Source organism: Chelonoidis abingdonii, chromosome 10, assembly GCF_003597395.2.
Source record: "Chelonoidis abingdonii isolate Lonesome George chromosome 10, CheloAbing_2.0, whole genome shotgun sequence".
Lineage (NCBI taxonomy): Eukaryota > Metazoa > Chordata > Testudines > Testudinidae > Chelonoidis > Chelonoidis abingdonii.
Genome location: NC_133778.1, coordinates 27888213 through 27915536, shown reverse-complemented (window position 1 = coordinate 27915536; position 27324 = coordinate 27888213). Strand labels below are relative to the sequence as shown.

At 42.4% G+C, this 27324-nt stretch overlaps 1 protein-coding gene across 3 annotated transcripts in view; it reads left to right on the top strand.

Moving 5' to 3' along the window:
• Positions 1 to 11867: 11867 nt before the first annotated feature.
• The window catches only part of NAB1 (NGFI-A binding protein 1), a 28581-nt gene continuing 13124 nt past the window's right edge, over positions 11868 to 27324 (top strand). Inside the window, exons 1-4 of one of the 3 annotated variants that reach the window (XM_032763323.2) lie at positions 11868 to 12114; positions 18792 to 19625; positions 25399 to 25532; positions 26917 to 26968. In XM_032763323.2, coding sequence (XP_032619214.1) covers positions 18807 to 19625; positions 25399 to 25532; positions 26917 to 26968 — 1005 coding nt within the window. In that variant the 5' untranslated portion in view covers positions 11868 to 12114; positions 18792 to 18806. Of the gene's footprint in view, positions 12115 to 12669; positions 12878 to 18791; positions 19626 to 25398; positions 25533 to 26916; positions 26969 to 27324 lie in introns of those variants that run through there. The other 2 variants (XM_032763325.2, XM_032763324.2) reach the window with 2 other exon arrangements.

The window sequence follows — 27324 nt, the reverse complement described above, 5'->3', positions numbered from 1 at the left end:
ACCAGAGAGTTTATCAGGTACTCAGAATCCTGATTGGTGGCAGCGAGATAAGATCCAAGCTGGTAATTAAGCTTGGAGATTCATGCTAAGCACCCAGATTTTGGGCGCTAAGGTCCAGATTTGGGACAGAGGCTTATTACAGGTCCAACACTCCTAGTCTTGTGAAAAGTGACATAGGCTATTTAGTTATGATGAGTAATCAAGCCTAGACCTGGTTGAATACATTATTTTTTTCAATTTGCTGGCAAGTATTGAATAATCAAAAACAATAAGTCATTTTGGAGTTACTCAAAACTGAAATTTTTAAAATTCTTCTGTGATTCAAAAAGTTTAAAAAAATAAATTTTGGGTCAATCTAATACTAAATGTTTTGTTTTGATTTTGAGTGGGATTTTTAGGGGGTTATTTCCCTTATGAAATGGAAGGAATTTTCAAAAGGAAAAGGCATTTTGAACTGAAAAATCAAAACATTTCATTTTAAAAATGTCAGACTGAAACACTTTGACTTTTTCTGAATTCGCCCCAATCCCAAAGAACAATTCAGCAAAAACATCACGAATTAAGGAATCATTTTGGTGTCTCTGAATCTGCATTTTTTTGATGAAAAAAGTTTCAGCAAAAAAATTTCGCCCCGTTCTAGTTAAGACTTCTGTTGTTATAACTTATTTGTATTACAGTAGCACCCACAACGTGCTAGGCACTGTAAAAGCAACTAATAAGACACAATCTCTGCCCCAAAGAGCTCATGCTCTGAGAAGATGAGCAACAAACTAAGGGTAGGAGAGAGAGAGAGAAAATATACAACGAATTTATACACACACACGTATGTGCTATCCCAAGCTGAGTTTCTGCCTTATCATTACTACACATTATTAATTGGCTAATTTCTTGTAGGCCTTGTGGCAAACTCTCCCATCTTGAGGGAACTGAAGGAAAGAGTAGTGGCCTTACACACTAGTATACCCACCACTGTGGTCTCCCTAGTGCCCAGTACCTTTAAATTCAGTCCTGGTTGATAAAGCCCTTTATTAATGATAATCGACTGTCCAACCAGGTCATATCCCTACCCCTTAGGCAATAACTAAGGGCAGGTCTACACTTACAACACTGCAGCTACGCCACTGTAGCACTTCCAGTGAAGATACTACTACGCTGATGGGAGAGCTTTTCCTGTTGGCATAGTTAATCCTCCTCCACAAGAGAACATACCATAAGAACGGCCCTGCTGGGTCAGACCAAAGATCCATCTAGCCCAGTATCCTGTCTTCCGACAGTGGACAGTGACAGGTGCCCCAGAGGGAATGAACAGAACAGGTAATCATCAAGAGGTGGTAGCTATGGTGATGGGAGAAGCCATCCCATCAACATACTGTTGTCTACACTGGGTCAGTGTGACTATGAATTTTTCACATCCCTGAGTGATGTAGTTATACCAATGTACATTTATAGTGTAGACCTGGCCTAAGATGCTGCCCTTGCTGCGAAGTGCACCCGTCAGTCAATGTACTACAGAGTCTCTTTCTCTCACTGGGCAGTGCTGTTGTATTTACAAAGAAAGAGAAAATATCCCACTGGTAAAAAAGCAGAAAACCTCCAGAAAAGAGTCAGTGCTTAAACCAGAACCACTACTTTCACTATTCCCTCTGACTCTGAATTGTCGTTGTTGGATCCTCTGCCCTTCCTTGCAAGTGGACATGAGGAGGTTTGTTTTGGCTGGAATTAGACAGGCACAGGTGGTATCACCAGCTGTAAATCGGAGGAGGCACTTCCTGATTATGACCACTGCCTACACTTAAATCATTGCCAAGGGGGAAGATGCTGGAGAGTGTAGATGCCTTCTTCTTACTCCAAGAAAGGACCTGGAATGTGTTCATAATTATACTTTGCAAATCTATAATGCCTTTCACCTGGGGATTCAAGGTTCCTAACAAACATTTGATTTTGCAAAACCCCTGTGAAGTAAATATATATTATCCACATTTGACAGATGGGTAAACTGAAGTACTCTGTGGCTTGAACCAAAATATTCAAATGTATGTGCCTAAAGTTAGGTGCTTAAATCCATATAAAAGTCAGTGGGGGAATGGGAGTGTTCAGCACAACTGAAAACCAGACCATTTTTTAAAGTGCCTAAATATGGATTTAGATGGCTTCCTACCTTGGGTGAAATCCTGGTCCCACTGAAGTCAATAGGATTTTCGCCACTGCCTTCAAAGGAGCCAGGATTTTACCCCCATTTTTAAGCACCCATGTTTGGTCTGAGTGACTTGTCTAAGATCACACAGTAAACTAATCATCTTGGTTTAGTAGCTAGGAATCCTGACTTCTCACTCTTTGCTCTAATCTTTAGATGATGGTCAAAGACACTGCACAGATGTTGCATTTGCAGGAGCTCCATTATTCTCAAATGCAAGTATACAAAATTGTGTGTAGTTAAGTCTTTTATTACTAGGTTAGAGTTTTTATTAGTTGTTGCTCGTTTTCCTGGGCAATCACCTTCCTACAAAGAAGGCCTGTGCTGCTGGCTCTGACATGCCTTGTCTTTAAGAAACTTTAGGTGTTTTGTCTCTGTACCTATCCATATGGAAGCTCTTGCACTGGGAATGATCACACCACTCATTGTTTGCTTGTGGACTCAGTTTTTATTCATGGTGTCAAAATTAGGTAAGGCATACAGAACACACACTACATACATGCACAAAGCAAAAAGAGAGAGAGAGAGAGAAAGGCTATAGAATTTACCCACCAAGAGCTACTCTCCCACACACAGGGAGAGAGAAAGATTAAAAGATTAAAGTTACAAACTAAAAACTACCTCAGGGTACTGATGAGATATAAGTGACTGGATGCTAAGCCAAACACCCACTCCTGGGGTGCAAAGTCACACTCACTGTCACTCAAACCAGGTTTGCTCTCCCCCCCCCCCACCTCCACTGTTTTTACAGACCAAAGAATTAAATAAAAATATTCTTAGCACTGAAAAAAGATGTGGAACAACATGCGTGGGGGTTTAGTTGGTGTTAATGCAATGCACTTGCCTTGCACCTCTGGAAACAGGAGTTCACATATTGGCTTTGTTTAAGGAATGAATTTTTTGGTGGTCCCATCCCGATCTTTGTTTGTCAGTATCCTAAACCCATTGAACTACCATCTGTTTCTATTAAGGAGAGGCTCAAGATAGTTATTGCAAGGTTGTTGTAATTCCAGATTGATCCGAATTGGTAGAGTTGCATGGGGGAGGTTTTCACAGTCCCTTACTGCATTTTGTGTAGTTCTAACTAGTCCTATTTGTCCCTCAGTCCATGCATATTGAACTCACTCACCTTTTTGTAATTCATTAGGGTATATTTTACCTAGCAGACATGAACATTCTTTTCTCTTAATGAGACTGCATTAAATTACCCAGCTCAGGAGAACACACCTGGAGTACTTCCTGAGTGACAGCTGGGAGATCAGCACTGGTGCATCCTCCAGTTGCTATGATGTGGCAGGCAAGAGTGTGGACTTGGCAGGAATTGTGGCCAAGCATTCACATTTATGTCTGTGATTCACAGATGATGGCCGTGGAAACCTTATGGATCTAGGCCTGTTCATATGAGTCCTTCCTTCCTCCATATACGTCCCATACTCAAGGCGGTGAAAACACTGCTGGCCCCTGTGCAGTGTTGCTGTTAGTCTCTCAGTGGTGGAGGAGGTCATGTGACTGTGGCCACTGGAGGACACAGAACATGTGGAAGTTGCTCATAGCGCCGCTGATATTTGGGTTCTATTTCTAGAGCTTTTGCAGTTTAAGGAAGGGAACCTGTCATGGAGAGCAGCTATTCCTTACTTCTTCCTGCTTCTGCTAGGCCCTTTCTGCACAATTCAGATTGACTCTGTTGCTTAACTTGCACAAAGCAGATGCCATCAGCAATATGGTATTAGCTGCCTTTCTTCTTCATGAATCGCCTTCTGACCCCATTAGTACAAGCTAAGTTGCTTTGACTTCCTGCGATACCCCATGGGAGAAGACCATAAAGACCTCCATTTCCAAAGTGATATGTAAAGTTTTTGCTGAACAGTTTCAATTGACTTCAGTCGGCATTGCTAAATAACACACATGCAGAGTTTTGCAAATGGAATGGTGTTGAAGATCATTACATAACTAATGTTAGTGAAGTCCTGTGAGATCCTCAGGTGAACAGGGCCATATAAGGGAAAAGTATTTTTTTTATTAATCATGTGCTTGCAGAGTTCTCAGTTTGTTTCCCTAAAAGGACTGAAATGACTCAAATGTCTAAAGTCTGACAAAGATTGAGAATTCCTTTAAGGGATTAATCCAGACTAGTATTATTTATTATTTTATTATGGCATTTCATTGACAAGGGCCTAAGTAACTAGATTATTGGGTGAAACTCTTTGGCCTCTGTTTATACAGGAGGTCACATTCGATGATTGTAACCATCTCTTCCAGCCTTATACTCTTAGTCTATATCTTGAGAATCAGTAGGAAGCTTCACCCTACACTGCTGCTGAAACTGCTTTCTCTCCTGCCATTCTGACCATATCTCCCTGGCTTCCACCCTCCCATTAGGTTAAAACTTCTCTTCATTTTAACTTTCTGCACAGCTTTGCCCTGCCTACATCTCTGCCCTCATCAACTCCTACACACCGCTCCATTCTCTAGTCTCCACCCAAGCTTCTCTCATAATTGCTCCTTTTGTCTACTTCACCCACTCCTTATACTTTGCACTTTCATCTTGACCCTTCTGATTGAAACAGCCTGTTGCTTAATATTCATTATGCACCCTCCTTCATAAACTTTTTTGTTACTCCCCTGTACAGGGAGGAGTTCCAGCTATCAAAACTACACCCTGTTCTGTGTTTGTGTTTGCTCTGCAGTATGTTACATTAGCTTACACCTATGTGTGCCTTTAGACGTAAAATCTCTGGGGCATTGACTTTCAACAGGCACTGTCATCTGTTCGGCACATCCCACTCATTGCACAGTGTTATGGACACTTGGCGCTATTTAAATGATAGATAATAAAAGCATAGATGCATATGCAATTAATTTTCGGTCTTCATAATTAAAAGCAAACAGTTTGAGTGTTTTCTTCACACACATTAATAGCATCCCCAAGAAATATGTTTAAAACATACATTTGAAATAATAATTGTGTTATGACCACTAGTAGTTGTGACCTAGCAGAATTAAACAGACTGTAATGAGGAGGTGAAGTGCCACATACGCCCTCACATTGTGCTCTTGCTCCTCCTCCTCCCCACTTCATCTCTTCTGGTGGCAGTCAGGGAAGCTGGGAACCAAACCGTGGGAGACATTCTGCTTGAAGCTCTTAAGGGAGCTATACCAGCTGCTGTGTTGGCAGCTTTGCAGTCTTGTCTTCCTGAATATAATTGCTTGCTGTTGATTTTTCTTTGATTCTATGGAATGCATATGAGACTCAGATCTTACACAGACCCACGATAAACTCTAAGATTTGTGGGGAAGGGGTTAGAATAAAAGGAATCAATCCCATACATATTCTTGTGTACATTATATGCAACCTCCATATTCTGTGTGTATTTAAACCATTTTAAGAAACCGGAAATAAAATGAAAAACACAGATTATGCTCTCTAGATCTGTGCAGTAAATTGAGAAGGAAAGAGCAGCCACCTCCGCAGAAATATTACCTGTTATCTTCTTAGATGTCCCAGCGGAGCACTCAGTAGGGTTGGGATCCATGCAAGGGGAAGAGGGAGAAACTGGGCTGGCTGGGCAGATAGGAAGGTCAGTGTAGGTTGGGGATATAATTAGGGGGCACAGATCTCCCATTTCACACACCCACGTACACACCCTGCAGCCATGCAGAGCTCACATTTGGGCTACATTCCCTCTTCTGGCCCCTTCATGGCTGGGATCCCTGGACCAATTATGGCTGGCGATTGAGGGCTATTGGTTGCAGAGTGGCACTAAACCTTTGCAACAATCCAAGGGTTTCTGTGGGTTTTGGAAGTGAATCTATGTTTCAGTCTTTGATGGATGCGATGAACCCAGCTACCTAATGGAATAACTTACACCTTCTTCCAGCTCTTCAGCATGTAAATTACACTCACTCAGACACCCTTATGCATCAGTAGAGCAGGTGTAAGTAGGTTCAAGTAGGTCTTTTGCATGTAAGTGACTCTAATTTACACCCTTTTATGCATCGTTTCTGAATTTCAACCACAAACTGTTGGGCTGAATGCAGGAATTACTGGGTAAAATTCTATGGTCTGGGTTACACAGATCAGACTAGTTCAGGGGTAGGCAAACTTTTTGGCCCGAGGGCCACATCTGGGTATGGAAATTGTATGGTGGGCCATGAATGCTCATGAAATTGCGGTTTGGGGTGCAGGAGGGGGTGAGGGTTCTGGCTAGGGATGTGGGCTCTGGGGTGAGGCTCGGGATGAGGGGTTGCAGGTGTAGGAGGGTGCTCTGGGCTTGGACCAGGGGATTTGGAGCGCGAGAGGGGGATCAGGGCTAGAGGAGGAAGTCAGGGAAGTAGGCTCTGGGCACCACTTACCTCAGGCAGCTCCTAGAAGCAGCAGCATGTCCCCCCTCTGGCTCCTACATGGAGACATGGCCAGACAGCTCTGTGCACTGCCCTGTCCACAGGCACTGCCCTTGCAGATCCCATTGGCTCCAGTTCCGGGCCAATGGGAGCTGTGGGGACCACACTTGGGGTGAGGGTACCGTGCAGAGCCCCCTGGCTGCCCCTATGCATAGGAGCCAGAGAGGGGACCTGCTGCTGCTTCCAGGAGTCACAAGGAGTGGGGCAAGCCCCCGACCCTGCTCCCCGGTGGGAGCTCGAGGGCTGGGTGCGGCCCTCGGGCCATAGATTGCCCACCCTTGGACTAGATGATCATAATGGTCCCTTCTGGCCCTAAAATCTATGAAAATTAGCCCACAGCTTGTAAACACTTGAAGAAGGAAGGTCTGAAATAGATGTGAGGTGCTCTTATGAAGGTGTGGTATTCTGTGTGCTGAGCTTGTAGTATACAGGTCACTAGATCCCACTGATTTTGTTTTTCTTTTGACATTTTCCCTGTTGCATCTATCCAATGCCTTAGGCATATTACAACCAGTTAAAATACCAAACATAAAACATAGATAATCATCCATAAAAGAACAGATCTCCTGATGAAGAGTCCCAAAATCGCAGTCCCAGTCTCCTAAGGAAGAGACCCAAAATCCTAATCCTAAATCAGATTCCTTCCATTCCTCAGCCCCTGCCAGCCAATCCCACCACCCTGCCCTGGCCCCAGAAAAAGCCTTGGAGAACAGGTTCCCAATGGTCAGGGAGACTGTAAACAGATCCAGGGCACTTAAGCCCCCAAGATGAGAAAACCCTTTGGTAGGGCCAGGTTTTGCACCAGCTTCCATGCTGTGTCATTGCATGAGATAAGACCGGGGCACAGTATGAACTCCCTTAAAGCATTGCAAAAGGCACTTCTACCCTGCTTTCTGTTGGGGAGCGCTATGGCTGTCACATCACCTGCTCCAGGCTTTCTCCCTTCCACCCCAAAATCTAATCATGTTGGAAGGCATGTAAGACAAGTGTACCTCATCCTTCCATCTCAGACTTGCTATCTAGGGCAACCCAGGAGAAGGGTGTGCTTTTTCCCCAGCTTCAGTGTCACCCATCAGAAGCTGGAGGTGAGACTAAGTGTTCTAAGAACCAGATTGAAAAAAAAACAAAAACATTGTGATCCCTGGGTTCAAGTGCTCTAAAGCAATTAACATAGCCCTTCTTCCTTACAGAGTAGATACATTGAGTTTCATACAATTTGATGTGTGGACAATGTTTTGCATGAATCCCTTGTATGTCTGCACCATAAAGAACTCTTGGAACTCTTTGTAAGAGTAGAGGTTTATTGCAGTGTCTTTGATCAAAATTTCACTCCCCACACTGTTGTGCAATGTCACTGCCCCTTGCCCCCAGAGGTGGCTGCGTTTCTGTTGTGCTGTATGTACAGTGTTTAAAGCATTTGAGATGAAAGTACTACCAAAGTGTGATGATATTTTACAACTCTAATTATCATTATTGTAGTGCCTAAGGGCGTATGCAAAACCATTTTGAGTGGGAGGAGAGAAGGTAGCACTGTGAACATTTTTGTGGTTTTGCAGGGCAATGCACAATCGCATTTTCTCATGGGAACCATGCAGTATGCCAGAGAGGAAAGCTGCATGGACCTCTGTGTCTAGTCCATTAGTAGACTCATGGCCCAGACCCAAAGGTAAAGGATATTACAATAGCCATCTCCATGTTAAGTAAGAGTTCGTCTATCTCTACTTCCATCCCCTGCAGCGGTCCTACATACAGTGACTATTCCATTTCTGTACATGCACCTAGAGCTTAAGCTTGAAGTCAGTGGCAGTTTTCCCTGAGGAATGAGTTCAGGATTGAACAACTGCTGATTTGTGGCAGGGCAGTTTGTTAGACTGGAAACAGCAACCTCTACAGTAACCTGCCTATTTCTTGATTTCAGTACATAAAGCAAGTGGAGCATGCACTCCCCTTCTAAACTCCTACCCATCCATATTATGTGTGTGTGGGTGGAGGGAGAGACAATGAGAAAAACAGAGAGGCCTTGTGTTGCATTTCTGGCACTCAAAGGATCTGGATCATAAACATTCAGGCAGAATTTGCCATAGGAACCTTTATAGCAATGTAAACAGTCTTTATGCAAGCCAATATATATATGGTTAACGCAATTAGTTCCAAAGAGTTATAATGAAAAAAGACAAGACAAAAGCAGGGCTTTGTGACTGTATCACAAAATAAAAATAAGGCAGTTAATTAGTCTTGCTTTTTCTGAAAATTATTTAGGAGGCTTAGAATACTTCAATATCCAATCCAGTTGAAGAGGAAAAAGCTACCTTCAGAAAAAAGGGATGGAAACACTTTTAGAGCAGCCTTTGAGTGACGAAGCACTACCACTTAGATACAAGGAGGCTCACCATGAAAACCACCTTTTCACCCTTTGTCAGGGCAATGGGTATTGTTATCCCTTTTGACCTGGATGGTTAGCCAACATTCGGAGGCCGTGGGTTGTTTCTGTTATTTACAAAGAATTATAAAAGGAAGTACCACAAAATTCTGTTTTCCTGAACATAGAGGAATGAAACAGGAGGCAGTTTCTTTGCTCACAGTTCCAAATCTCTTTCCAGCCAGCACTCTGCCGAAAAATCTCTCCAGTGTTTTTCCCCCTCAGAATCATGCTACAAGTGCTTCTTTTGTTGTTTGCTGGCTTTCTACTTCTCTCCACTTCTTTCTCTAATTGCTTCTGGGTGCTTTGACTTACAGACACACAAACCTTAACCAAACCTCTTCCCAGCTCTCTATTTGCATTCAGTCCCCAGCAAAACTCCTCTACCCACGTATCTCAGCTTCTGACTAGTATTGCATGTGGCCTTCCATTTTAAGCAGTGGCTTATAATGTTTCAGCTATCTTACTCCAAAAAGGAGCCTAACTGCCTTTTCCTGTATGTTCACCAGCTTTAACAAGCTTTCACTCAACTCCATTATGACAGTATTTGTTATTTTGCTAAGGTTTCTGAAATGGGCATCTAGCATGGACAAAAAGCAGGTTTCCTGTAAGAAAACATGAAAAAGGCTGCAGGCCAACTTCTGCCTTGTTATATCAGTGCAAATTCACTGAGACTTCACAGAGGTTGCATGAGTGTCACTGAGGGCAGAATTCAGCCTTATATTCATTTAAAATGTATGTTTTACTTTCTACAAACTTGTTTAGATCACATATTGGTTTTCAGATGTCCTTAAGTATGTAGTTGATATCGTGGATGATCTACCATAGATTTCCTGAATAAATCTTTTAAAAGGTGTCTGACATCATAGTTGAAAAATTGAAAAACAAACTCAGTTTTGTTTGAACGTGGTTATCAAAGGGTTAGCACATGACTCAGCCTCCTAGCAGGCAAGTACATATGCAAACGAACAAGTATGAATTTTAGTAGCATACTGATAACCAATGTAGTAATTTTAAGGCAATGGAAAATCTTCTCTAAAAAGAAAAGAGCTAAGTTTCACCTATTTAAAAAAATCATATGTAGTCTAAAATTTGCAAGAAAAGAATTCGTATTTGAGGTGAGCACCTAACACTAATTAAACCTGTTTTATTACATTTCTAGATTTTCCCTGTTTTGCTTTCTCATTCTTTACACTTTGTCTTTTTTCCCCTCTTATCCACTAAGCAGGATTTAAATGCTGTCAAATTCTCAAATTATCCTTTAATCAATTGCTTGGCCTTGCTTTTTGAATACTAGCTAACTATTGTATATTATATAGCTTTCCCTCAGTTTACTTGGTCTGAGGATATTTTGTATGTTTTAAAAATCCATAAAATTGAAATGAACGTCTAATGAAGCAATAATGGAGAACAAGATTAGAATTGTAATTCAGGCCAGCACAGAATCACATAATTGGTGAGCCAGGACACAATGCCTCATCTTGATATTGAACAAAAATAAATCCTATTTTTTGTTTTGGGGTTTTTTGTCAAGGAAAAGAAAATTCTACGAAAAAGGGAATCAATTCACCATATTCTAATCAAACTGGTACACAAAGAGGCTAGAAATTATTCCCTGAAATAGCATTGCAGCTGTCATCATTAGATGGCATTATTAAAATCAAGGAGACAGTAAGAAATAGCCTTGCTGGAAGATTTTGGTACACAAAAAAGGGAGAGTTTGTTTTATTCTGTATACACCTCACTACTTTTTGCTGGTTCCATTGGGAATATTATTTTGATTCATTGCACAGTTAATATTGGCAACAAATTAATAGTCTACATTAATTCATGGTTTGTGTCATTACTACATTTATCAGTACTTCTAAGGAAAATTTACCTAAATTACCAGTTTGATTCTTGACCCCAACCAGTAAAAGTCTCTGTAAATAACAGACCGCATTCCCATTAAAGAGCAGTCTATTAACAAATGGAAAGAACAATTTCATATAACGCATAATTTCACTATTACCAGTACAATAATTTTAAGATTAACAACATATTATTGAATTACATCTACAAATACTTCCTTTACTTTTATAAAAGTTTCACTTTTTATTACTGGTTTGATTACTAGTTTAGAATAAATGTTTGTATATTTACAGTCATTGACATGAGACAGGAGAAAGAGGACACACTTGTTTACTGTTCACTTGCTTTCAGATCTAGACAAAGGAATAATGGCTAAATCTGAGAATACCCTGAGTGTTAGGTTGGCTCAAAAGGCAGAGTTTTTCCTTTCTAGGTCCCCACTTTGAAGCAGCTCATGTTGGTAAGTGACTGAAAGTTGTCAGCATTTGAAGGCCTGTGTATAAGTGGTCTGGTTCTTGGTAAACCACCATCACAACTGTCAATCATCAATGATAATAAAATTATAATAATCTGCATCTTTGTTGGCAGTCTCAGATAAGAGGGCAGCAACTGGACGGCCAAGTCAAATTAATTGCTTTTTCATGTGGTTCTTCTGGGTTAGTGTTGGGGATTGATGTAGGAAAGCCTTTAACTATGCTTTGGATACCGAATTTCATTCCCAAAGACTATCACATTGGGACTTCTAAGTGAAAACAGTGCTGAGGAGAAGAGAAGCCTTTGCACTTCACTCCTGATTTTCAATCATGCACCTGCATACAGACTGTTTTTCAACCAGGCTACTATCAATTCCACTTCTGCATCTTCCATCGCTGCCACTTTCACACAACAGCCCAGTTCAGCGAAACCAGTGGCAAAACCCTTCCACCTTCCCCTGTTAACTTGGGCGAGGAAGATCTATCATGGATACACGCCCTGCCAAAGAGGGAATTTTAAGAAGCGCCCCCGATAACATCTGTTTTCAGCTGCCTGCCTTGTCCTTCGCTTAGACGAATTCACCAAGAAAACAAATGGGAAAGAGACAAAAGAATCTGGCCGCCACCCAGCGCTGCTGTCTCTAGGACAGACCCCCCTGGATTCTTAGCTACTGCAGCAGCTCCTGGTGATGTGAAAGTTTCTGGCTGAGCTAAATGTGAAAACTGTGGCCGCGAAGAGAGCAAGGCAGGGACTGAAGACGATTCTCCACAAGCCGGTGGGTGAGCAGGGGCGGGTTTGAAGAGGCTCCCGGGAAAAGCCGGTTACCTCCCCCCACGGCCACAGGTCGGGCCGCCCGCGGGTCGGGGCTGAGCTGGACGACGAGAGCTTAGCGGACGGGGCCGTCAGCGCCCGGAACCGGCTGAGCGAGGCTCTCCCCGGCAACACCCCGCTGGGCGGCGCCCCCAAGGCCGTGCGCCTCAGTGGGACGCCCCGAGGGTGGGTCTGCGCCTGGGCCGGGGTGCGCGCGCTGTCCCTGCCAGCAGCGGTTTCCCTGCGGGGGGAGAACGGAACTCCCCGCCCAAAGCAGCTCCGCTTCCCCCACCTGGGCCGGGCCCGCCCCGCTGCCCCCTCCCACCCAGGCCGCAACAGCCGGGCCCGCAGCCGCCCCCACCCCTCCGCGGCCCACGCTAGGATCTGCGTCACGCGGCCGCGCGTGGGAGGGCGCCAAAGCGCGGCGCATGGAGCAAGAGCGGAATCTCCCCATGTGACCGCGCGGGAGGGGGCGGCGGGGGCGGGAGGCAGCTCCCTCCGCCCCGCCCTCCTTGAGCGCGCGCGCCAAGCCCCGGCCAGGGAAGAGGTGGAGGGGCCCAGCTCCCCCACCCGCCCCGTCCAGGGGAGAGGAGGAGTCTGGGCTGGCAGCGCGAAGGCTGGGGGTGTCCTTGGCAGTAACTTCGGGGCTGAGTCTGCAGCAGCGGGGCAGGACGGAGGAAACCCCCAGGCGGCCAGCGGCGGCAGCAGCAGTAGCATCCTCCTGCGAAGTATGTAGGTGCCCTCCTGCGCGGCGAGTGTGTAAGGAGATGGCCAGTGCCCCGCGAGCGTGTGCGCTGCCTGCTGCAAAACTTGGGATCCGCTGCAAAGTCTGGCCGGGGGTGCGCGTGCAGACAGCCTGTTGCAGAGTGTGTGTTAACCCACTGCATTACCCTGTTGCAAATTATGTATCGTCTAGCTATGTACCTGTGTTTTTGTAAAGTGTATGTAGCATGCAGCGCAGGAGTGTGGCTCCTCTTACAAAGTGTGCTTTATCTTCTGGAAAGTGTGTGAAAATCTATGTTTGCGTTTATCCTGCAGCAAAGGGTCTGGGAAAGCTCTTCCAAGGGAAATGAAAAGTTATTGTTCAGCCTTGCTTAGGTGCTCGGATGCTATGATGATGAGGGGCTGTGTATTATAGTTGTAGATATATTAAGGATGAGAAGAATGGGGTGGGAGGGAAGAGAGAGAGAAAGATAAAGTGGATTGTAAAAAGAAAAAATGCTGTTTCTCTGCCCTGTGGGGTGTTTTCGTTGCTTCTGCTGAGGAGTTTATTCCTGCTGCTGCTGCTGCAGATTGCCGGAAGGAGAGGGCGGATTCATGTGTGTGTGTGTGTGGGTGATTCCCAGAGAAATCCAGTGCAAAAGGGATGAGGGAGTAGGCGGAAAGTACAGAAACATCCTTGCATTGTCTCTTCCTTTGGAGTTGGGGGAAGGGGTGCAATCCCAACTGTACCAGTTAGGGCATTGGTGTGAGGTTGTGGGCTCTGTGTCCCAGAGCTCTGGGTAATAGAGGGATTTTACAACTGCACAAATTAATGATTTTACTTCCTAAAAAGTATTGTAAAGGTTAATTTACTGCTTTGTTAGTTGTTTTGTCTGGATTCGGTTTGTTGTATCTCATTGCTAAAAATCTTTTCAAAAAATAACTTCATCTGATCTGTAGAAATACAGATTAGGTAAAAATAAGTGCAATTCTTTTGTGCTTTGGTATCTGTTTTACTTCATATCTAGTACATACACCCACATGTGCAGTAATATGTCATGCATGCTTGTGTATGCACATCATTAATAGAAAATCAAAACCACCTTAATAAATGGACCTACAAAGGTCATGTGTCTTTATAGGGATCTCCAAAACCTAGGTGAAATGTTGGGTTACTGATTTTAGGTGTCTTGTTTCTCCCAAATTCAGGGATTGTAAAGATTTTTTTTAATATAAATCTAAATATAAAATTGATAAATATTTTTCTGGTATCTGGTTTGCTTGTTTTTCCTTTCAGGCTAATTCTGTTATGATCCAAGTTGCACCTTAGTTGTGTGAAAGAGTGGACATGATCTGTGAATTTGGTTGTAACTAATATCTTGGCAGCCACAGACAAAACTTAATGGATTGCCTTGGCATAGCAAGATTAACTAAAAATGGAACATCTGTAGTGAATCATAGAATCAATGTTTCATAGTTGGTAAATAAATATTTAGGTTCAGTGGTGTCATTTTTTCCAGTACCCAGTCGCCTTACAGTTTCAAAATTTTTATCATGTAGATACACATCTTGCTGTATCTGACTATGAAATTTATGTTTAATGGACTACACTTGAGAATCACCTTGGAATTTTTTTTTTATTTTTGGTACAATAATCTTGTCTACCTCTTAACATTTCTTAGGTCTGGCTACTGCAACTTGTTTCCATAGTTAGGTCTTTTAGAAAGACTTGCTACGAAAATATAATGAATATGCATAGTAGCTAACTCTCAAATCTGAATGTAGTTTGTCATTGGAGACTTTTCAAAATACCAAGAGTGATCAGAATATATTATGGAATAATCACTTTTTTTATATGCAGGACTTTCTTACGGGTACTGTTGTAATAACCGGAGCCTGGAGGCAAAGCTACCACAGTAAGGATGGTGATGTAGGACACTGACTAGAATAGATCCTATAATATGCTCTGCACAGCAGACCCCCATGCCTGTGTGAAGCTTTATTGATGTTAGCGGAGCTCCATGCAGGATCATGTATCCACTTGTGCAGAGCAGCTTGCGAGATCAGAGCACTGGTACCCTATTTTTGTCTCCCTTTAGAGAGACTAAAGCAGTTTAGATTATATTTGAAATCTAAAAGATGCAGCGAAGATTCACTATAATCATTAACTCTTATCAAATCTCTCAACATGTGCACGCTCTGGTTCGTTGAAGATTGGTACTGACATCTGACTCGTAGCACCTAATTTTCAATACGTGTGAGCTGAGAATTTGGCTGAGGAACAGGCTGGAGAAATCAGTAAATTAGCACAGTCTGCTCAAACACTTTAACAGATTTTCCAAATTTGGACCTACTAACGTTACCAGTTTCCTTCTAAACACAATCTTAGGTTTAGGCCTTTTGTTCCATTTCAGGGCAGAATGAACTTGATGTCACAGTTCAAAATTCTTCAAAAATACCAACTGGTAACAAAAACAAAACTGTTTGCCTCAGGTTGCAATGATGCAGAGGTACTGTAGTACTAACATGCTTTGGCTATAATAAATGTAACCTTAAAGGTTTTAAAAAAAAAAAAAAAAAAAAGGCAAGACATTTCACTTTTTTTCCGTTATGCCAACTCCTATTTAAATTAGCGACAGCTTAATTGTAATACTATCCCTCCGAAACAAACTTCTACTAAAAACACTGTTAAAATTGCTCAACTGCAATAACACAACCATAAAAAAGCTGGGAAATCACTTGCAGCCCACAACCCTGAGTTCTTCTCTGCATTCCCTCCCCACATCCACCGTGTACAGCTAGTATGCCTCCTCCCTCTACCTCCATGCAAAATGTGCATCCTCTGCTCCTACCAGCTGGAATGGCTAGAAATGGTTGTTTTCTGATAGTTCAGGATGTTGGGGTGGCATTGAAGTAAATGATTATGTGTAGCGTAGACTTCTGATTGTTTACGTTTGTGTGTTAGTGGAGGGAATTGTTTGTAATAAAGCTTTAGCATTCTGGTAAGTTATTGTTTGAAAGTCTGTAATAACGCTGTGTTTTGTTTTTTCAGTATTTAATATTTGTGGTCAGAGGTCAGATGACATGGTGTTCAGAGGGAGAACATACACGGTGGATGGGGAGTGGGAGTGAGGCAACGTCAGAAGAAGAATGCGTTACTGTGGGTTGCAAAGGATGGATGACGATTTAATTAGTGGCTGTATTGTTGATTATATGCAACCTTAAATGTATTTTAAAGTGTTCTTGTTTAGGGGAATTCCCTAGATTGGGTGTTTTGTATGTTTAAAAAAGTCTGCATTAGTGTTATTTGTTCCTATTCACATGACTATTAATCTGGATTCTCCTCATTGTGTCCCCACTCTGTTTTGACTTTCTACATGTTTCTTTCCCATATGTCCTCTGTAGAGTCCCATGGTCCTCCATTCCCAGTCTGGATTGCTCTTTAATTATACACACACACACCTGCTCCCCTGGTGCTCTTCCCTGTCTCTTCCCCCACAGTGAGCTGACAGGAAGAATGAGGCTTGAAGCTGGCACGGAAAGTTGAGCAGGGGTAGAGGATGCGGGGAGGAGAAAACCAGGCTCCCCACAGACTGTGGAGAGGTCTTCAGGTCCCTGAGCTGTGATGCCAGTGTGCTGGTAGTTCACGTCTCTTTCTCACACCATAACAGAGGGCAGAGACTTGCAGTTGGAAGTGTCTGACAGAGCTATGGGCTGTCTCCTGCAGTGTCAGCTTTTTCTGAGCATGTTTCTGTGTGTTGCCAGAGGAGAGTATGAATCTGCCGGACCCAAGCAGCCATTGCACCGGGGCTAGAGGTTGGGAGGCTGAGATCTCCCAAGAAGGGTGATATTTAATGTTTATAAAGTGGTACAATTTCATATTACCTTTCATAGGTTATAACTTGTTAGGTTCTGGTCTAACCAGTTGGGACACTTAGGGTGGCTGCTCAAAACGGTTAATGCTATCAATTGTGATTCAGACAAAATTAAATAAAACTTGTGCAAGTACTTTTCATACCTGAATGTTCACACACATCCTGTCACTACCATGTCTGGCTTGTGAAGTTTACATAGCTCTCTTAATTTTCAGTTTCATTGGTAGTATTAAATCAAAGCTTTTTTTTTAATAGGCATCTAAAAACTAAATCTTTGGTAACAAAGTTCAGCTCTAACATTATTGGTTCCTGCAATTTTCTTGGGATGTTTAAGGGCTGTTGTTAATGGCAGAAGGTCATAAAAATGTAAAAATAATTTTTGCTTAATTTTTTCCTAGCAACGTCCCTGCATACACACAGTTATTCATTCTGGTATTAAAGTGTTTTTGAAAGCTATTGCGCTGACCAGTAATTTGTAGAATGCATCACATTTTGTAAAATTTTCCCTGCAGGCTTCTAATCTGTCCATTTTAAAGTGCTGAGTGAGAGGAGATCAGGAAGAATATTAGCCGACCTGTTTCACATTGTAGTCCCAGTGCTTCCGTAGCACACTATAAATTATGCAATCCAGCCTTTCATGACCAATGATTTAGCTTAAAACAATAATAGTGGAAACTACTCCACTGAATCTGTAAAACTAACCTTTGAGTTGATATTTATAATTTTTTAAAAAATTGAAATTCCCCAGGGCTTTGCTGGTTGTCAGCAGTAGCATTCACAGGATTTATGGGTAACAAGGGACTTTGATGCCCCTTTCCGTATACTGAAACAAATACTCTGCAGATATGAAAGTAGATCACTTTTTCCATGGAGTGTGGACTGCAGCACTGCGCTCAAGATGGGTCTGCATGTTAGGACTATTTAGAATGCAGCAGCCTTTTTACTGAGTGGGGCTTCATGACAAGGGCATGAACATCAATGTAATAAGCATGGGCTGCCTATTAGTTACCAAGCAGAGTTCAAGGTGTGGATTTAAGCTCTAACAGCCCTGAATTCTTCAGTACTTTGCTAACCGAGATTAACTTTGTCAATCTCTCTCTCTGTCCCTTTGGGTGAAACTGCCAAAATTGAGATGAGCAGAGGCAGGCACTAGGTTCCCCTCTGTTTGAAAACATGAGGTCTTCACAAGGTACCTGAGGAACTCTTGATACTTCAGCACCTTCCCACTGCAGTCCACCAGAGCACAGATTTGTTAGGCTTTACAACATGTCTGAAAGGTTATTTTCCCAGCCCTAATCCAGGCATTTGGGGACAGGGTGAGTCCAGGGGTAAGAGAAGTCAGAGACTGGGGGGGAGGGGGCTGTTCCTTTATTGTATAGGCAAGTATTATGTTACCATTGAGGTAGTCTGTTTATATTTTGAATTGAAATAGTTCAAAGAGCTCCACTAAGCAGCAGAAAAAGAAATATAGCGTGGTGTTCTTAGGAACAAATCTGAAGGGGGAAACTGAAAATAAACTAAGTCCATCCTTGAACTACTTTTTTTCCTTCACAGTTTCATTGAAATTTCAGCATGGGGTCCATTGAGCTTTATTCAGAAATGTTTCAGCCGTGGACTTTTGTCCCTAAAAATGAAAGCATCTTATCCAATAGCATGCCTATTGGTCAAAGGGGAAAATGCAACACCTTTCTTTGTAGCTGTTAAAGATCTTATAACGAGAAAGAATACCCTCCCCTCTGAGTTAATAACCTGAAGTCTGTGCAGTGTTGTAGCCCTGTTGGTCCCAGGATATTAGAGAGACAAGATGGGTGAGATATTTTCTTATTGGACCAACTTCTGTTGGTGAGAGAGGCAAGCTTTCAAGCTTACACAGAGCTCATCTTTTCTCAGACCTGGAGAAGAGCTCTGTGTAAGCTTGAAAGCTTCTCTCTCACCAACAGAAGTTGGTCCAATAAAAGATATTACCTCACCCACCTTGTCTCTCTAACATCCGTAGGTTTAGGAATATGAGTTAGATTTTGTAGTTTAAAGACTGTTTTGTAATTAACGTTCTTACTCTCTGCAGGTTCTATCATCTGTGATGGCGTCAGCTTTACCCAGAACCCTTGGGGAGTTGCAACTCTATCGAATATTACAAAAAGCAAATCTCTTATTCTACTTTGATGCCTTCATTCAGCAGGGAGGTGATGATGTACAGCAGCTATGTGAAGCAGGCGAAGAGGAGTTCTTGGAGATAATGGCTCTTGTAGGCATGGCTAGCAAGCCTCTTCATGTCCGAAGACTGCAAAAGGCTTTGAGGGACTGGGTCACAAATCCTGGTCTTTTTAATCAGCCTCTCACTTCCTTACCAGTCAGTAGCATTCCAATCTATAAATTACCAGAAGGGTCCCCTGCTTGGCTGGGAATATCCTGCCCTAGTTATGAAAGGAATAGTAATACCAGGGAGTCTCACTTGAAGATTCCAAAATGTGTTGCCACCACATGCGTGCAAAGTGCGGGTGCGGGCAAATCTGAAGTGGTAGGAAACTTACTGCTGCAGAGTGGCAATGAATCAAGACTCTGGCAAGGTCACCACACTACAGAGAGCGAACACAGCCTTTCCCCTGCTGACCTTGGCTCTCCAGCTTCACCAAAGGAAAACAGTGAGACCCTAGATGCTGCGGCTGCTCTGTCAGTTGCCGAATGCGTGGAACGTATGGTTCCCTCCCTGCCCAAAAGTGACTTGAATGAAGTAAAGGAGTTACTGAAAACAAACAAGAAGCTAGCAAAGATGATTGGTCACATTTTTGAGATGAACGACGAGGACCCTCGCAAAGAGGAGGAGATTAGGAAATACAGTGCAATATATGGCAGATTTGACTCGAAAAGAAAGGATGGCAAACATCTCACACTCCACGAGGTAAAAATAACTCAGGCTGGAATGAGCTTTCCCTGTTACCATTCCCCTTTTTAGATGGTAGGCTGCTGTTTTCCTATGGACACTTGTTTCACTTCCTATTATATAATGAGAAGAGTGTGTGTGTTTGTGCAAGTCAGCCTTTCCTGTGTTTGTAGTGTTTGCACTAGTGATTTAAGATGCACATCTTCTGAGTTCTAAGTGTCTCTGAAATAGATGACATGAACAAACAGAAATGAACAGATCAAGCCTTTAAATAGCAAATTGTTATTATACAAAGGCTTCTAAACACTGGGCCTCTCTCCAGACCAGTTTTGCCTTTCTGCACCGCTTTCCACTTTTAGAGACTAAACAAGTCTCCTCTGCATATATTTGAAACTGCTTGTTTCAGGTGACCTTGTTACCTGGCTTGATTAATACAGCTCAGCTGCCTTCCCTCTGCTCTAGGCCTCACTGTATAGCTGGTGTGAGGCAGAGGGAATTCTGCAGACATGGGCCCACAAAACCTAGTTATTCTCTGGATTGGGTTTGAGATTAGTTGTAAAACCTTTGCATTTCTTTGGACACAGTACAGGTAATCTGGAGTGGTGCCTGGGCTGTAAAAAGTATGTGCTGATGTCATCTGCAGAGGTAGATAGCCCCAGTGAAGAGTAGGCTCTGACCTGAGGGCTTGTCCTTAAGACGCCTGAAGAATAGCAGAGTTGCTTACATACCTTGCTTTAAACATACATACACATGTACTCCTCTTTCATTCTAGCCTTCTTTCTGGAAGCTAGTAACTGTTTATGTTGTAATGCAGTAGGGTTGTCTCTGTTGAGAATTGGTGTTTTAGTGCTCAAGTAGGGTACTACAGAAGAATGAACATAAACTAAAGCGGTGCCAGATAAGTGTTGATATAACGAATGCTGCATCACCACTTGACAGTTAAGTGATTGCAACATTTCAGTCTGATTTGAGATTTGTCATGAGGTGTACTTCCCAAAAGGAAGGACTATGTTCACATTACAAGCGTGGCAAAGAAGCTTACTGGTTTTATACTTGTTTTCATTTCTGTAACTTAAAATTACAATTTAAATATAAGTTTTTGTAGGTGTGTCATCTGTAATGTAAACTATAGGCCCTCACAGCAAGCTCAGTTAAAATTAATATTTACTTTTAAGAAGCAATTGCACACAACCAGTAATAACTTCTCATAGGGATTTTTACTACATATCGGTGAAACTTGTGGTGATTTTGGCCATGTGACTAACATGCCCATTTAGCAGTGCAGTTCCTACTTGTGCACTGTGTTGCAAATGCATAGCTCAGTGTTATGATAATGTCATCCAACATACAGATGCAAATCCTGTCCTGTTACTCTATGACTGCAGGCCAAGTGCACAGGCGTTGGAGGCAGAATTTGAAGAGTCCCTGCCAGGCATGTGCAATCCCTGCAGGCTCTAGGAGATCTGTGTACATTGCTGTACAGTCAGGATTTGGAGCAGGGTGGATCCTCAGTGATCCTTCATTCTCTTCCCTTTCATAGAATAGAGGCACACAAGGCGTGCAGACTCTACTGTAACCTGTCTGGAGTAGCAGCTGCAGAGAGGCACTGAAGCCTGGGAAGGGGATTCTTCCTGTGGAGAAGTCCCCCATCATCCAGCTGAGTGTTTTGGGCTCAATGTTGGGGAGAGGATTTGTCTAATACTGAACATTAAGTTGTCTTGTGAGAGCATGGCTCAGAAGGAGCTGCTGCAACCAATGATGTGGTTGCATGTTGACACTACAAGCTAAACAGAATGGTGAAGAATTGCGGAGAGGCAGGATTCACTCCTTTCTCTTAATATGTAATAATAAAGAGACCAGGTGCGTGAGGTGATATCTTTTATTGGACTCAACGTCTGGTCCGGGCCACCCAGAGGATTCAGGGGGACCTGGGATCCCACCGCTAAAGACCTCGCACTTTGGCGGAGAGTCCCGGAGTGGAAGGATCCCCCTGCCCCCGAAGACCTGGAGCAGAAGAAGCTCCAGGGGCCTGGGCCCCACAAGAGTTTTCCAGGGCCCGCAGAGCGAATGAAGGACCCTGCTCCAGGGCCCCCGAAAAACTCTCTTGGGGGCCTCTGCGGGGCCTGGGGCAAATTGCCCCACCCCCACCCCCCCGGGCAGCCCTGCGTCTGGTCAGAGAGAGAAGCTTTCAAGCTTACACAGAGCTACTCTTCAGACCTCTCATTCTTTACCGTGTCAGGTGCACATAAATACCTCAACTTTCAAAAGTGCTGAGCAGTCAGTAGAAGCCAGAGAGAGGTGTGGGTGCTAGGCATTCTTCAAAAAGTAGGCTTATTGGGGTTTTTTTATCATGGCTATCTACAAAGGACAAAAGAAAAAAACTAAAACCAACATTGACTTAATGTTAAGGTCTGACATAAAACCCTCAGAAGAAGGAAGTTCTGAGTTAATATTAAAACACTGTCTTTACCTATCCCGTTGTCTCAGTATTGCACAGGTTTCCAAATATGGGGCTATGAGACTGAGGCACAATGGATTGGATTAAAGGAAGATTGTTTTGGCCATACTCTTGAACTTGGTGACTTTTAGGTGTTTGATTCAGCTCCGTTTTACAAATATAACTTTGTGTATTTAATATTTTGGTGTTTGTATGACTACATGTAAAACACAAGAAAATCATGGGGGTGAAAAAACACAGGAGTAGCATACGTGAGTTATGTTGTCTGACTTCACTTAGGTTATTTACTTTTGTTGACTTAAAGGAGCTGGGGGAGAGACTTTGTATTTAATTTTCTCTACGTGTGGCAGGGGAATCATCTAATTCTTAACTAGAATGGTTGCTAGAATTCCTGCTTTTTACGATTAGAATTCCCAGGAAGGGATTCTCATTTTGTGGCACACAACACTGAATTTTTCTACCTGCTAGCTGCAGTCTGCTGCCTATTTAAAAGGGAGGAAGCCGTGACACGTACTTCTGGCTCAGTAAGGCTGCGTTTGCAGTGATCGTGGAGAAACTGACTAAGAGAAGAAAGAAGAACAAACCTCCCCACTCCCCACCCCCCCCAAAAAAACCCACCAAATATTTGGCTGTCTTTCAGTATTGTGATAGAGCATTTGCCAGGAGTAAACAAAAGTGTTTGTAATCTGTTTTATTATTGCAGCCTTCTAAGACTATATCCAGTTATGAAGTAATGTGAATTGTTATGCAAGTGTACAGTATGAATAACATACTGATGCTGAAGTGGCAAGCATTGTGTGTGAAGAATGATGCTCAAAGGATATCTAAAACATAGTAAATGAAAAGCAATATACAGAGATTAACACTTGAATACCAGTTCTTTTATATGAGTGGTGTATTCGTAAATGTCTTGCCTTTCCATTTATTTGCTTTGTAGTCATCTTTCTGTAAAAGAATATATAGGGTGGGTTTCTTTTTCTTGTTTTTTTTTTTTTTTTTTTTTAAATCACCCCTTAAGTTTTCTGGTCTGCTAGGTAACTGTCTTACTCATGATTTTAATACTGTCTACTGTGTTAACAATATATAGTAATTGCATTATAAAATGGCTCTGATCCTGTCACTGTAGTGCATCTGACTTCAGTAAGTGGTGTGGTCTTTCAGTGATTGTAGGATCAAACAATACATGTATATGTAGTTCAGTAGCTGCTAGGCCAGAATGCCTCTCCTGGGTCTTCAGGTCTATATTGTAAATAGCATAGTTTAATGTAAATTCACATTGAATACATGAAATACGCTTAAGAAATATAATTATGAACAGTAGTTACTTCTGAGGTTATAGAATTATAGGATATCAGGGTTGGAAGGGACCTCAGGAGGTTATCTAGTCCATCCCCTGCTCAAAGCAGGACCAGTCCCAAGACAGATTTTTGCCCCCGATCCCTAAATGGCCCCCTCAAGGGTTGAACTCACCACCCTGGGTTTAGCAGGCCAATGGGTTACCTAGGGAGGTGGCGGAATCTCCTTCCTTAGAGGTTTTTAAGGTCAGTCTTGACAAAGCCCTGGCTGGAATGATTTAGTTGGGGATTGGTCAGCTTCTTAATATTCTTTAAATCCACAAAACAGGCCACATCACAGACTCAAACTGAAGATAAGATAATTTTTAAGTTATATTTCTAAAGAACTTCCAACTCAAGCCAGTAAGCTTGTCTGATGAATAAAAAGTTTGCATGACCTGTTTCATCCTTTAAGGCAAAATTTTTTAAAAGATCTGCTTACGAAGGGGGTCTTCATGAGAGATATGGGGATGGCTTTCTAGATACCAAGATATGAAGCATCAGTGGGGAGGAGCAGGGGACAAGTTGTTCATAGTTTTTGACAATGCTTCAGTGTAATTGCAAGCTTACTGTCCTGCTCCCAGACTCCTCCACCTCTGTGCTGCAAAGTATTGTGCTGCCGTGTGTGCGTGTGTGACCAGCCCTGTCCCTGTCCCTGTCCAGTGAACTGTAGCTGGTCTGTTGCTCTTAGAACTTTGTACTCCCAGAAGGTATGTGTGGCAATTGGAGAATAGCAGAACTTGATTCATAAGCAACATGCTGACTGCATTTAAAAAACATATTTGCTGCAGGTATCCAGTAATCTGATTGATAGAGATCTATGAGGCCTAGGGAGAATGTTCCAGAGAGAAGCCCATCACCCTAAAAATCCAGCTCTTGGAAAGCAGAGGGGTGGTGAGACTTCTAATAGTTGTCTCCTCCAAGAAAGGTCCAGAAACAACATCTGTCATATCAGCCTCTGGCTGGTACGTATCTGATAAATACAAAGTGCTAGCCACCCTCTTGGCTGCTGTGACAGGAGGGAGGATATACACCTTCTCCAGTGTCTGTGTTTTGGGTTTTCTGCCTCCATTAGTAACTTCAGTGTGTGTCTTTGCTGCTGCTGTTAGGTTTCTGAAATAGCAACATCCTGAAACTGTTGTTGTTGTTCTTGACAGTTTTATCACTCCCTACAGCAGTGGTTCTAAACCCCTGGCCTGTGGGCAGCTTGTGGCCCATGTGACATCCTCAGGGTCATACAGGTAGTATTGGATGCAGCCCACATAACACAGTGTAGGCCTCATGTGGCCCAAAATGGTAAATAGTTTGAGAACCACTGCCCTACATGATTTCATAGCAGTAGTGAAACTGACTCGGGCCTTGTTAATTTCATTTTTGCTGCTTTGTAAAGGTATGGGCAGCCTCAGACACACTGGGATCGTGTCCCAACAGGCTCAGGAAGACATCACTGCATTGGTTTAGATTTGATTTGCATTCAGATATAATTTTCACAAGCATAAGGGTGAGAAACATACTTTTTTTATAAGACCGTTTACATTCTGCAGAAACTGATGGCTTACACGTCATTCATCAGGGAAATCTTCCTACGCACCACTGTCAAGTGGATTTTTCAAGCCTTGTGCATGTTCTTCTGCACTGGCATTTATAAAAAATAATCTTTGGGAGCCAAATCTTTGAACATTAGGAGGTGCTGTTTCATACTGGAGTTTAGTTAACGTTGAGGTGAGGAAAAGGTAGCTTACATCAGAGAGAGTTATAATAAACACTTTAAAGAACACTAAATTTATCTACCATATTTATGTCTCTTTATAACTGAGGCAAGTATCTGGGAAAGGATGAGTATTCACAATTTGAGGAAATCCTCCAGATTCATTATAAAATAAGTAATGTGACTCAGTGTTGAAAACTGTCATCATGTAACACAATTGGATACTTTTACAAGGGTCAATAGGGGATATTTTGAGGAAGTCAAGAATATTTTTGTGTGTTTAACTTCCAGCTAACAGTTAATGAAGCAGCCGCTCAGCTGTGCGTAAAAGATAATGCATTGTTAACCAGGAGAGATGAACTCTTTGCGCTGGCTCGGCAGATCTCTCGAGAAGTTACATACAAGTACACATACAGGACCACCAAGTAAGCTTTAATAAACTCAGGGGAACTTTATTTTCTATGAAGTAATCTGTTTAATAGAATTTCTTGCGAAGCATTAGAAATCTCTTTTCATTCTTCCTCCTCTACAGCTAGCAAAATGTTTACATTAGGCAAGAGGGAGCACATACATATGGAAAATAGAAATCATCGTAATACTGTGTAAACCATGGAACCTTTCATATTGTTACTCATTTTTATTGGCATGTAGCTATTTTAATCCTTTCATCAACCTTTTGGTTCTCCAGATTCAGTAACGGTATATACAGTACCCTTCAATATACCATCTCTAAGAAGCAAGCATTTTAAATTTTGAGTCGTTTCTTATTTCAAGGTTAATATAAATCGTCAGGGCTTAAACAGCTTAGCCAGAGCATTTATGAAAGACAAAGGTAGTTGAGGGTAGTTTATAAACACTTGTTTTAAAAAATAATAATTTGGGACCAAATTTAAATGGACAATGTCCCTTTTTAAAATAGTTATCAAATCAAGCAGCGAAAAACAGAATATGTTTTTATATCAGGTTATTATCTGTATATTATAGAATAAATGCATTTTACAAAACACATCCATAGATATGACTAATATTTTTCAGTATATTCTGTATATTACTATCAAAAGTTGATATCTCTCGGATATGTGTAATATCCGTGTTGAAAATATATTTTCAGGAATTTTTTAAGAATATTGTTTAATATACGTGCCCAACTGTGCTAGTGTCTTCTCTCATCCTGGGTAACAGAGGCCAAAGGGCATTTTGTCATAAAGACCATGCTGGAACTTTCTGCTTTAAGGTGAAATTCATCTCTGTTCAAAACACCAGAATGTAGGCCTACATACTGCTTTATTGAGGACTTAAGTGATGCCTGCGTCTTGTGCTGCTATTCTGCCCGGGGCTGAATTTCACCCTAATTTGGGTTAATTTGTTGAGGGGCCTTTTTTTGTCCCACTGCATGATCTTTTCTGGTTTTGCCCCAATTCCATTCCCCTTGTTTTCCCCCAGTAATGCCCTTTCTACCTAACAGCTGATTAGCACAAACAGTAGACCTTTCAGCTCTGTCACCTCATCGTGCTGACTAAACTTCCTTGCCCTTAGTTGAGTTTCAGCGGTTTTCCTAAGTACCCAATCCTGCAAATCCTTGCTTGCCGAGTACTCCCAATGACTTCCACTGTATCAGCTGGGTGGTTAAGAGTTGCAGGATGGGGCCCTAAATTAATATTTCCCCCCACTAAGTGGGTCATATTCACCCTTGATTTTAATGGTATTAAATCTAGTGAGTTATAGCAGAGATAAATTTGGTTCTCTTTTTATATGTAAAGACAGGATATTTATATTGTTTATCAATACTATGTGTGTTTTTTCTTCTAGATCTAAATGTGGAGATAGAGATGAACTGTCACCGAAGAGAATTAAGCTAGAGGTATGATATTGTGACTGCTACATGCTAAGTTTTACATTCAAAAAATTGATTTGCCCCAAAGTTAGAGAACCTGTTAAAAGAAATAGTTTAGAGAGCACCTGATTTGCTCATGGCTTACGATTTGCTGATTCCTTACAATTTTGTATAGCAGTATCCGTTTTGTTTCTGATAACATTCTTCCTTTTTGGTCCTGGGGATCTGTGTGGAGACAGGGAAGATACTAGGTGGAATAGGGGAAGAAGGACTGGGGAATTGCACTGTTGGGGCAGAGCTGACATAGATGTATGGCCACCGCTGTGCAGTGGGCTTGCTGCAGATCCCAAGGGATATTCAGGCTTTTTCTGCAGTCTCTCTGA